General features: G+C 35.0%; 1 protein-coding gene across 3 annotated transcripts; it reads left to right on the forward strand.

The window, feature by feature from the left end:
• The first annotated feature begins 482 nt into the window (after window positions 1-482).
• LOC112017540 (phosphatidate phosphatase PAH2) lies at window positions 483-12,500 on the forward strand. Of its 3 annotated transcripts, none has more exons than XM_024050003.2 (13): window positions 483-602; window positions 764-2,528; window positions 2,756-3,677; window positions 4,367-4,674; window positions 4,815-4,888; window positions 7,303-7,387; window positions 7,881-7,967; window positions 8,072-8,144; window positions 8,687-8,730; window positions 9,314-9,442; window positions 9,526-9,624; window positions 10,376-10,512; window positions 12,131-12,500. In XM_024050003.2, the coding sequence occupies exons 2-12, from the start codon at window positions 1,317-1,319 to the stop codon at window positions 10,430-10,432; spliced, it is 3,090 nt and encodes a 1,029-aa protein (XP_023905771.2). In that variant the 5' UTR covers window positions 483-602; window positions 764-1,316; the 3' UTR covers window positions 10,433-10,512; window positions 12,131-12,500. The 3 variants fall into 3 exon arrangements, with proteins under 3 accessions (XP_023905771.2, XP_065625027.1, XP_023905772.2); XM_065768955.1 differs by having other exon boundaries at window positions 1,243-2,528; XM_024050004.2 differs by lacking the exon at window positions 483-602 and adding an exon at window positions 10,954-11,135 and having other exon boundaries at window positions 634-2,528.
• The last annotated feature ends 370 nt before the right edge of the window (window positions 12,501-12,870 follow it).

Genomic DNA, 12,870 nt, shown 5'->3' on the forward strand with positions numbered 1-12,870 from the left:
TTAAGTTAGTCCTCATGATAAACAAGTAGCATGGTGAACCATGAGAACAAAGTAACTTCTTATCCATTCATGAATCATAACACACATGTTATTTCCTAAAAAAAAAGAAAAAAAAGCTAAATACATGTTACACCTTCACACTTGGAAAGTTGTAGCATGTCTTGGAAAATGTACATATATCAAGTAATTATTTGGTGAAAAATTCAATTTTGACATAAGTGTTTTTTATTTAAATATAAATCTAGACCGATATTTATACAAGCATTGACACATGTTTATTTTTACAGGGTTACTTTAACTTAGTAGCAAATCCTTCTCCCAGTAAATAAATATCAAAGACATCGCAACGTCATCATAGAACTTAATTGGATGGAACATTTTGTTGGTCACACCTAATTCAAACTGGTTCTGAGTTCCACCTACCTAACTTTAAATAACTTCAAAAATCTCAAACATCCTATGACGTGTTACTCCCACCATGCATTGCATTGCAAGACTTTTCCAAATCCAACACACACACGCTGACACGCGCACTATCTTTCTCTCTCTCCCCGTATAGATCCTCACGAATCTATAAGCCATAGGCTTCTTCTTCTCTCCAGGTCAGTTTCATGACTCACAGTCTCTCACACCCATTTTTCCGTTCATTTTTTTTTTTTCATATTCTTATTCTTAATTATTATACTTTGAAATTTGAATGAGAAAAATATAAAAGGAATAATACCAGTCTATTGAAAAATGCGTTGTCATTTTTTTTGATCAGCTGGGACACTCTATCTCAATGATGATGGGTTTAGCACATTCGAATAAATAAAAGCGAATATGCTTTTATTTTTGCTTGCTTGCCCCAACTGCTCTCTCTTCTTCTTGGCGGTTCGTTTTAACTATTTGGGTTTTGTTAGTTGTGAGCCTTTCTTCTTTTTCACAGGGTCATCTTTTAAAAAGTTAGAGAGAGACATAGTCTGAACCAGGTTTAATTATTCTTTACTTAATTAATTACGTTTAGTTGTTGTATTATATCCACGATCTTAGTCTCTTATATATCTTTAATCTTAAGTATTAATTGCTTTTGAGCCTAAAGTTGTGAAATTTTTTGAGTTGTAATCAATTGGGTTTTCAAAAATTTGTGATTTTATGATCTGGGTACGTTGTAATTTTGAATCATAGGATACTTTATTGAATAAAGGTGGGTTCTTGATTTTTTTTTTAAAGCCTCACATATTTTTGTGGGGGTGCAATCAGATAGATTTGAAGTATGATTGGATTTTGAGATTTTGTTACTCGGGTTTGTTTGAGAAATCCTGAGTATTGAAAAGATGTATGCGGTGGAGAGGCTAGGTAGCTACATAACCAAAGTGTCTGGCCCATTTCATCCATTTGGCGGAGCTGTGGATATTATTGTAGTTGAACAGCGAGATGGGAGCTTTAAGTCCTCACCTTGGTATATCAGGTTTGGAAAATTTCAAGGGGTTTTGAAGTCTAAGGAGAAGGTGGTCAAGATTGGTGTCAATGGAGTGGAAGCTAATTTCCACATGTATTTGGATCATAAAGGGGAGGCTTACTTTCTTAGAGAGGTAGATGTAGAAGAAGGGGAAATTGTGCCATTCTCATTGTCCTCTGGGGATGAGATGGACGGGGAATCCAAGGCCAAGAATGATAGGCGGCCATTGAAGTCCAAAAGTTACAATTATGAAAATTCAGTTGATAAGATTGATGTGAGGAATGGGAAGGTTATGACAAGGTCTGGTTCGCGGCGGTCACGGATGTTTGGGCTTGTTTTTGGACGGAGATCAATGAAGGAGGAAGATGGGGATGCTGGTGCGGCAAGGGCTGACTCATTGAAGCGTGCTGAGATTGCGGCCGACCTCTTGGAGGTGAGGTGGTCTACTAATCTTGGTGGTAATAAATCGAGGAAAGATAAAGCTGAGAAAGATGTGCAGATTAATGATGGAAAAGGTCAGGTGAACTCATCTGTAGATAATAGTGTGGAAAATGGTTTGGACCAATGTGTGTTACATGAAGAAACTGGTTCCCACGATGAGCAAAAGGGGGACATTTCTGTCTCCAGCTTTGAGAATCCACAGAGTTTTGTTGATGAAACTAGAATGGAAGTGCCCTGCTTTAGCTCTCCAGAACAAGTTACTGAAAATTCCATGGCAGATGAAAATGTTTTGGAAGAGAAATGTGAGACGGTCTCTATGGTATCAAGAAAGATTGATGGGGATATCGAACATGATGAAAATGCAAAAGTTCAATGTTCGATTCAGCTTGAAGAACACCCTGGAAAGCATATTGATGAGGAACAGGTTTTAGGGGATGTTTTAACAGGCTGTGGAATTTCCCAGGAGGAGAGCGAAACAGATAGGGCTCAATCCTTTATATATTGTGAAGCATCAGAGAGATTTATAGTGGCAATGAATGGTACCAGTGAACAAACTTCTGAAACGATGTACCTTGTTAGCGAAGAAGATGGGGAAGATCACATGAATGCTGAATTGTTGCATCCAACAACTGAACTAGTATCCGAGGTACTGTTTTAACCAACATCTGGTTTATAATTAATAAAGTAGTATTTGAACAAGATTAGGCTTTTTAGCATGTAGCCTCATTGCAAATTATCTAATGGTACAAAGATAGTTGACAGTGAAAAACTGCTATGAACTAAAATAGAAATTACATATCAGCTAATTTTGTTTCTTGAATTGTTATAGACTTATAAGTTGTTGACACTGAGGTCTTAGAAGTTCTTTATCAGGATACAGTTACTCTTCAAGTTGCTGAAGATGATGAATTGCAGACAGAAACGGTGGAGGTTCCTGAGAATCATTCTCAACAACTGAATCCTTCTCATTCTTGCATTCATCGGTGCAATGTGATGGATCTTGAAGAGCCACTGACAGTTCCAGAAACCTATGCCCAAATGGTCACCCCAGACCAAACACTTGGCCCAGCTGACAAAGTTGAGTCACAGACCATTTGCACCATTTCTAGTTTTAGTAACTCAGGTCATCAAGTTCAAGATGAAGAAGAGAAGAAGGATGAAGAATTAACTAGCAAGTTCCAATCTTCTTTGGAGTCTATTGGTGATTGTCTCCCTCCAAAAGCAATAAGTACATTGTCATCAGCGAGTTCAGAGGAAGGTCAGTTTCCCTTCAATGACCTTGAAGAATTTCAAATCAGTCAGGTACAACACATGGAGTCAACATCTCCAGAGAATGTAGATAAAGAAAGCCCCTCATTTAGTCCTGATTCTCATGAAATCATTGAAGAAGTGAATGGGCAAGTCAATGAAAACAATGAGTCATATTCGTCTTCTGAAAAGTTTGTTCAAGAGAATCCACGGACTGATCTTGAGATAGAAAAATCAAAGGTAACATCAAGGCCCATTATAATACCTAGAAGTCATAAGGTTTCTGGTAAGGAAGTTGGGCGGCTGGTAGAATCATTGCCCAATTTGTGGTCTCACACTGAAAATCCAGATGCACGTGATGTTCAGTGTCCTCTCAGACACTCACTGGACTCGAGATCCATATCCTTGAATTCAAAGATGCAGGGTAAATATGATTCAAGCTGTATAAGGTCAGACAAAGATTCACAATTGGCTGGGGAACAATCAACTACTGAGAACACCGAGATTTCAGGGGAGCCTATAAATGTTCTTGCCATTCCTGCAGTTGGTAAGACGGATTGAATGTGCACTTGCATGACATTTACATTTTGATAAAAAAATAAACAAATGACTTCATTTCAGTGCTTTGTCCAAATTCCCCAAAGAGTAATGAAAGTTTAATTTTCCCCTTTTAAAAATGTAATTGAACTTATTCCGTCTTATCACTCATAGTGTGTTCAAAGTGACATTATGGTATCAAAAAAAAAAAAAAAAAAAAAGATATTATCTCCTTTCTGTGATAACATTGTATCCAAAGTCCGTATTGAAACAACTTAATTTCCATTTATGGATTAATTCACTCCAAATAAAAGCATATTGCTATTATTGCAATGGAAAACAAATTGAATGATTTCATTTGTTTATTTTTGTATGCTCCATAAGCAGAAGATTAGAGAAAGTCACATGTATTGTGCTTCATGCAGAGAGATCTCTTTGCAAGCACTTCTTGTATGAAGGGATGGGGGGCTGATGCTGCTTCTCAAGCAATTGATGCTATAAAATTGGATATAAATAAATTTAACTCTCTAGGTCCTAGGTTTGTTAAGGATGATAGGCTTGTAGTCAAATTTGGTGGCTGATATTTCCCATGGGATGTGGCTGGTCATATTGTGTTAGGGATGGTTTTATTTGGAAATGAACAAATATTTGAACCAAAAGGCATGATAGCTGTTGACCAAGTTGAAAAACCTCTTTCAGGAGATCCATCAAAATTCAATGTATCCCCTGGTGGAAGCTGGAGGATTTGGCCCTTTTCTTTAAGGAAATCAAGATCCAGGAACGGTATGCAGCCAGCTCCAAATGATGCCAGAGTTTCTGGTGCTGAGAATGCTTCAGAGTGCACCACCTGGAGGGATGGAGACAAAAATGTGCTTAAACCAAAGGTCGTAAAAAGGATGTTGAGGGCAATCACTCCAACATCTGAGCAACTGGCATCCTTGAATTTGAAGGAAGGGAAGAACACAGTAACCTTCACATTCTCCACTGCAATGCTGGGGAAACAGCAGGTTTTTTTGCATATTTTGTTTGGAAATCTCTTTTTTCTAGCTGTAGTTTACTCCACACACACACACACACATTATTATTATTATTATTATTGTTATTTTCTATTTTCTGGGTGCTTATATGTACTCATGTTACTCTACAGGTTGATGCCAGAATATATTTGTGGAAATGGAACACTCGTATAGTCATCTCAGATGTGGATGGGACAATTACAAAGTAAGGGTATTATCTCTGTTTAGTGAAATAGGGTTTTTCTTGTTGCCTTGTTTGTGAAAATGACTAAATTTGAAGTGCATGTTCTATGTTGTTTAGTTCAATTTCTTACATTCTTGTGTTATTTTAGCAAATAAGAAAACTCTAGGGTATTTAATTGTAGTCAAATAAAATTAATATAGATTACAGAACCAAAGCAGTGGATATAGTTACCTTGAGATACTTATTGTAGTTATCCTAACTGAACAATCAAATCAGGAACAATGTTAAGGTGTATCTTCCTCTTCTCTAAATTAGCATTCCCCTTGTCATTTTTCCTTAACAGCCTCATGGATGGATGAAAGAAGTAAAGTTACAGAATGGGATGGCGAAGGCTTCCAATGTAGACCACAAATGCCAGATCCTTTTCTTGCTGTCTACTTTTTGAGCCTTCGGTTTATTTGGAGTAATAAAATACATCAATGTCATCCTAGCATGATATGTTGCAATCTTAAGTTTATCAAACTTGGATTATTTTAGTTTCTCTCTCTTTACCCCTCCTTGTCTACTTTTAGAGGCATTGTTAGGTGTGTAAAAGTGTTTAGAAAAGGCTAATATATGTCATTTAGCTTTCATTCCCCCTCTTTTAAAGAAAGTTTGATACTAAGAGTGCTGGATTTAGGCATGGTTATCGCCAAATGTTGGTAGACTACATTTATTAGACCTTTAGGAATTGGAAGGAAGTTAGGAAAGGCGTGAACTCTTCATTTACCATATGTGGCTTTCCCTTGGTTCAACTGTCACTGTCAGTACTAGGAGTAAAATTATGTTCCTTCCAACTTATACAACTTATACAATCACCTATCCTAGACCTTGCAAAATTGGAGCTTTGTGCATTCGGTATGACCAATTTTTGTTCGCAATATTTTGGACAAATTATAGCGTGACAGCCCTGGAATTGGTTTAGCAAATCTAAAGAAGCTATTTTTCGTTGGGTACTGTAAGGGTGTGCAGCAAATAAGAGTCTAGGTGAAGTCATTTCATTGTAATGTTTTTTATAGGAGTTGGAAAAATGTCTACCTATGGGCAGTTTGGGTTTCCTTCATTCTGCAAAAGTTGGATTATTATTTCCTTCTTTTAATTTTGGCTCAATAGAAACCCTTGTTGTTGATTCTAAGCATTGTGTAAGAATAAGGATGGTTAAAAATATTGCTGATGTATCGCAGTTGCTCATGATATAGCGGTAATGGTAATGAAAAATGAGAAATCTATCTTAAAATATCAAATACGTTGGCTGATATATCAAACTTACTGGCAATATATGATATTAGATATATTGCAAAAAAATATATGAAAAACTCAAAAAAGGGTAAAACTGAAGTATTTCAGGTTTACAGCTGACATAATGGAAAGTATTGGAAACTTATCAGAAAATTTCAAAGTAATAAAATAATGAAATCTGGCCTTCATGAAAATATCAGCTGATATCTCGGATATTGGTAACATATAGTTTTGACTGGACCCTGCCAATATCACTGATGTTTTTGAAATTTAAAACCTTCGGACCAGGTTCAGAGAGGTCATTTGTATCAATGGGAGTAAGGATAGGCTAATAGGTTAGGTTCTTTCCAACCTATTTTTTCATTCTTTTTACTATACAAAGTTATAGTGACCTGTGGAATGTAGGAGCAGGGAGGATGTCATGCAATGGAAAGGAATGAAGAGTTATGTAAAGACTTTCATTAGGGTGTTGTTTGAGGAGGTGTTGAGATATCTAGTCTAGAGGCTGTTTTGGGTATTTTCTCCTGCAAAGTGGCCTTTATTTTCCCTTCCTTAAATTTTGAGTTATAGTTCATTAAACAATCTGTGTTGGTTGCGTGGTGGTTAGTAAAACATGGGTTATTACAATGGTTGCTTTTATGTATTAGGGAAGGAAAGATGGTGGCCCATCTGTTTCTTTTATTTTATTTTTTTATTTTTATTTTTTTGGTTTCAGAATTGTGGATTATTCTGTTCTTCTTTTTGGTATACTTGTTTTTAACCTGCCTATGTATTGGTTATTCTCTGGGATTAGTGTTGGATGTGAGTAGGGTAAAGATTTGAGTGTGAAGTTTGGTTAAATTGACTGCATAATGGTAGTAACTTCCAGTATGGATGAAAGAATAATGTACAGAGCTGTAAAGTGACAAAAGGTGAAGGTGAAGATTTTTCTCTTTTCTTGTGTTCGTCACATGCATATTTGTGCTAGAAGCATGGGCTGCATAGTACCCTGCTCCCTTAGTATTTTTGTACATTTTGGTCAATGCTTTATAGTGTGTGTGGCTTTAGCATTAGCTGGCTGATAAATTGAGCACTCTTTTGTTGAAAATCTTACTTTGGTGAAGGCTGGGATTATTAGTGACATATCTGATTCCTCTTTTCTTGCATTGTTATTACAGATCGGATGTTCTAGGTCAGTTCATGCCGATGGTTGGAGTTGATTGGTCACAGACAGGCGTTGCACATTTATATTCAGCTATTAAGGTTTGTTGCTTATGATGCTATGTATTAGAATACTTGGTATTGTTCAGATCATATACTGGTTGAAGTCAACATTTCATATTGCATTAATCACAAATTTCACATTAGGAAAATTCTTGTGGGGTTGGCTCTGAATAGTCCAATTGGTAGGCACATCTTTAGTCCACCAAACTATTTAGTCTATGGTATCATCACCAACAAATGAAATGCAAGCTATTTTCTATAACCTGTCTTCCACCAAGATATTCAGTGTACAATTTTATTGTCCTACAAATGCAATTCATGTTATTGGTATAAAATGCTTTTTGTCTCATTATTCTTTGTGGCTTTAGAAAGCTTACTGTTCTGTTTTATGTTTTATTTCTTAATTTTCCCCATTTTGAGTTGTCTTTGGAAAAATAGAATGTATATAGTTTCTCTTTGTTACCATGTCCAACAACAACATAGTTGTACACAGAACTAAGTATTTTTTTCCCTTCTTTTCCATGTGTTGCAGGAAAATGGGTATCAATTACTTTTTCTTAGTGCACGTGCAATTTCACAGGCCTATCACACTAGACAATTTCTATTCAACCTTAAGCAGGTAATGCTTAAAGAAATTGAGGCTTGATTCTCTATTTGAGGTTGAAACATCCAAATCAAGAAAGTACCAGTTTTATGTTTATTTTCTTGTTTTAATATGTACAGGATGGGAAGGCTTTACCGGATGGGCCTGTTGTTATTTCCCCTGATGGACTTTTTCCTTCTTTATATCGAGAAGGTAACTAGTGGTATATGCAATCTTTTTGAGGACATTAACAAGGGTTACTTTCATTTTGCAATCAATGCTGTGTATCATTCTCAAGCATCTTATTTGTCCCTTGGTATGCCCTGTACTAATCCTGGTAACAGAATTTTCAGTCTGAACTGCCTTAAAGAATTAAGGTAATGTGACATCAGATTCTTAAACTACTTAGCCCGTCAGGGGTGAATGACCTTAGATTAAATTTTAGCGGGTGATTTCAGTTGTCTGTAGGTTTTACTTGCTAGGATTGAGTCCAAATGGCTTTTCTTTAGAAAAGTTCCCTACATTATCAAAAGTAAAAAATGATATCAGATTCTTCCTTATTACACAGATAAATAGCCATATTTAAATTTCTACTCACCAATTAGAATGTTTTTTCAGCCTATACATAGTTAATACTTCCTTCTTTATCACATTTTTGATTTCATATATCAATGCTTTGATCATGTTAGAAGTCGTTGGTCACCAGTTATTTTCTTATTTTTAGTTGTGATCTGAGATCCTCTCTGTTTTCTCAGTTATCAGGCGCGCTCCTCATGAATTCAAGATCTCATGCCTAGAGGTTAGTCCCCTGCTGTTACTAATCTATTTTGACATATGCAACTTATTACTTCTCCTAATAATTCTTTTGTTATGTAATCCATTAACATCCTGAACTTTTCTGCTATTTGATTTTTAAATGTTTGGGCAGAGATTCTATATTCTCCATGAATGCCCATTTCATTATTTTGTGAAACATGATACTATCTGAAAGACATTATGCTTGCTGATCAACTTTTGTGGAATGTCTATCAGACACTTGGTGCATGAAGTCATTTTATAGTTATGATAAGAAAATGTAGGTTCAGTGAGTCACATGATGGGTTTCAACTTTGTGTCATGTGTAAAGAAACAGCATGATGCATAGGATACCCTTTTTTACATTCTCACTTTAAATTTGGTCCTGAGCAGGGGCAACCCATGATCTATCTCATGGTATTATTTTCCTTCAAATTTCTAAAAACATGCTTATAGTTGGGATCTGAAGCCTACCTGCACACTTAAGTAGACAGTTTGAGAGAGAGAGAGAGAGAGAGAGCATTTGTTGGATGGTTGACGAATCATCTAGTAGGCCTTTAATGAGCTTTTGTTCTCCTTTTTTCTAGGATATCAAGGCTCTGTTTCCTTCTGATTGCAATCCATTCTATGCTGGTTTTGGAAACAGAGATACTGATGAGTTCAGCTACATTAAGGTTGGAATCCCAAAAGGAAAAATCTTCATTATTAATCCCAAGGTAATTTAATGCCTTGTTTAAAAATAGCAATCTTAAACCTCTAATATTGTTATACCAAATTTTCTAATGTATTTGGTTTGCAGGGTGAGGTTGCTGTTAACCGTCGTGTTGATACCAGATCATATAGCACACTTCATGCTCTTGTGAATGGCATGTTTCCATCAATGTCCTCTTCTGAGCAGGTTTATCTTGCAATCCTTTTTTGTTTGCGTGTGTGTATATATATATATATATATATTAAGTACGACTCTTTTTAATTCTTAAAGTAGCAATCATTGAGGAGCTCTTTTGAAAAGCAGTGAGTAAGAAATTGAAACTCATCATATCCAGCTGCACTACCCCTCTTTTCTTTTTCCTGCACCTGGAAATTTGCTCTTGGCACATTGGTTGCAGAAGGCAATGAGGTTCAGGAGTTCCTTGTAATATCTCTCATGTGAAAAGTAATTCTACTTTTTATTATGGTCTTGTTTTCAAATTTTCGGTCCTTCACATGAGCAGCGAGTAAGAAATTGAAATCAGCATATCCAGCTGCTCTACCCCTGTTTTCTTTTTCCTGCACCTGGAAATTTTCTCTTGGCACATTGGTTGCAGAAGGCAACGAGGTTCAGGAGTTCCTTGTAATATTTTCTCTCATGTGAAAAGTAATCCTACTTTTTATTATGGTCTTGATTTCAAATTTTCAGTCCTTCACATGAGTAGTGTATAAACTGAGTTAGATGTCAGCTTAAGTAACTGTACATGCCCATCCTCTACTTAATTAATTCTTTGATGTGAAGGAATTGGATGTTAGCTTAAGTAACTTTACATGCCCAATCCTCACTGCATGGAAAATTTTTTTCATGGTTTTCAGGTCTTGTTTTTTTATTTAATTTTTAATTTTTGTATTTGAAGGAATACTGCATATTTTTTGGTTTTTAACTTCCCTGATTGCAGGAGGATTTTAATTCATGGAATTACTGGAGATTGCCGCCTACTGTTATCGATATTTGAAGACATCAGTCACAGTTTTGCTTCACCTCTGATGTGGAGATGCATTTGGTATTACAAATGGCAGTTCTGGAATTAATCTGGTAAACTATAATCTTACCTATGCGTAAATTCTCAATAACTCAGGATGGAATTTTGGCTTTTTCTTTTTAATATTCAGGGTAAATTACAAAATTGGTTCCTATCCTTTACGGCATATCTCAATTTGGTCCTTAATTTTTCAATTGTGTCAATTTGGTCCTTAACATTTTTAGTGTTGTGTCAATTTGGTTCTTGTTGTTATCTCTTGGATGGAAAAAAAAAATGACATATCAAATGGAATAATAAAAAATTATGTTCGTTGCCACATCAACTGCCAGTTGCATTGCCACATTAGATTATTTTATAGTAAAAAAATCCAAATTAAAATATGCACACAGTATCATCTCACTAAAATATATTTCTCTTTTGTTAGTCCTAGTCAATATCATCTCCATCTCTTTACCCAAAAAAAATCAACTTGCAATATTTTTTTTTTCTTTCAGATTCTTAGCTGCCAAACACATCTAATCAAAGCACAAAGGACTTCTTAGTATTTGTGTTTCCAAGTTTGTTTCATGTATAGCTCGGCTAGGATAAGAGCCTCTGGATTGGAAAAAATCAACAAGAAAAGAGCAAGAGAAAAAGGAGAACAGAGGCAAAAAACCGTAAAAGGTTGATATTATTGGTAATCCCATGGCTCTCTTTATAAAATTTCACCTGTGTTTTTTCCCAGAAGAGCCTCTAAATTGAAAAATAGCAAGAAAAGAGCAAGGTGAAAAAGGACAACAGGAGCAAAAACCTCAAAAGTTTGAAAATTTTCCGCTCAAATAACGTTTGGATCTTTGCAAACTAGTTTCTTTCATAAATAGAAACTCGGTTGCTCTCAATTCTAATTATAGAAGAAAAAACATTGAATTAGGAAAGAACATCTACGAATCTGAAAAACCTTCAGATCTATCAAACCCAAAACCAAACCAAAGAACATCTTAATGAGAGAGAGAGAGAGAGAGAGAGAGAGAGAGAGAGAGATACTGATTTCAAGTGTTTAAATTTTAATTTGGGTTTTATTTTTAATAATTTGATGTGGTAAATGGTTATACAATTAACAGTTGATGTGGCATATGATAAATAATAATTTTTTATTATTCTATTTGACACATTAAATTTTTCCATCTAATAATAACAGAGATTAAATTGACACGACATTGAAAATTTTAGGGACAAAATTGATACAATCGAAAGGTTAGGGACTAAAGAATAGGGATCAACTTTGTAATTTACCCTAATCTTTACTATCAAAATTGATTTTTCAAACTTAGAGATTCTCTCTCTTGGCATTATCCAAAAGGTTTTGTAAAACCAAAGCTTGTAATTTATTTTAGAATCACTTTTTTAACAAGTATGGTACAAAACAAACTGAAACAATCTATACAGGGAAAGGGCCTCTCATTTTGTGGGCAAGTGAAAACTAATCTAGTCCAGGGCCTATTGCTAAGTTTAAATATGGTTAAGGGTGTCTGTAAACTGTAAGACAATCATCATAAAACATGAGACAGTAAAGTCAGAGAAGTTCTAGAATTTTGCAACTGCATCTTTTTATGATCCTAAGTTATGTCTTGCTCAAAGTTTTAGCTTTTATCTTTTTCATTAATTAATATGCTTTGCTGACAAATCATACAGGTTATATGTGGCCAAGGCTGATGGCAAAAGCTCCACTTCGTTCATACTTCACAGTTTTGCTTCACTGGCTGATTTATTGTCAATCTGAAAAAAAAAAAAAAAAAAAAAAAAAAAAAAAAAACAATAGAGGAGTTGGATCTGTAACACCTTTATTCTTCTTGGAAAATTTCCACTCCCCCCTTCCACCCTCTTTTTGGTCTTTTGGTGAGGAGAGAGAGAGAGAGAGAAGGGAGGAGTGGGGTTGTATATTTTGTTCATGTCATTTACTATCATTCCAATATGTAATTATATATTGAAATACCATTAGTTAGGCATATTTGAAACTCCAGTGTAAAAATTCTCTTCAAATGCAAATCATTTCTCACAATCATTTCATTGGTGATACCTGTTTGTAGTTGATTGATCTTTTTTTCCCTTCACTTTTTCATAGAGGAAAATATTATGCATAAGAAGAATGTGCATTTTACCAGGTCTACTTATGGTTCTCTTTAATGTTAGTTTTGTTTTTGCATTTTTAGCTTCTCTCTTAGGACACATTTGGTATACTGAATAGAGATTACGATAGGAATGATTTTTATTTTTTAAGAAGGAATGATAGTCTTTATTATTGGGAATAAATTGCGTTGTAATGGAATAATTAAACATATTCATAAGTTTGGTTGAGTTGTAACATTAGAATAAAACTTAAGATATATTTAGGAAATATTTTACTTGTACAATTATTTAAAAAAAAAAAAATA

This window comes from Quercus suber, unplaced genomic scaffold, assembly GCF_002906115.3.
Source record: "Quercus suber isolate HL8 unplaced genomic scaffold, Cork oak 2.0 scaffold_1027, whole genome shotgun sequence".
NCBI lineage: Eukaryota > Viridiplantae > Streptophyta > Magnoliopsida > Fagales > Fagaceae > Quercus > Quercus suber.

Excerpts from the sequence above, each read along its gene's own strand:
- LOC112017540 (XM_024050003.2), top strand. The coding sequence starts at position 1,317 with ATGTATGCGGTGGAGAGGCTAGGTAGCTACATAACCAAAGTGTCTGGC. Across the intron at positions 2,529-2,755 it reads CAACTGAACTAGTATCCGAG|GATACAGTTACTCTTCAAGT; the intron begins GTACTGTTTTAA and ends GTTCTTTATCAG. Across the intron at positions 4,675-4,814 it reads CAATGCTGGGGAAACAGCAG|GTTGATGCCAGAATATATTT; the intron begins GTTTTTTTGCAT and ends GTTACTCTACAG.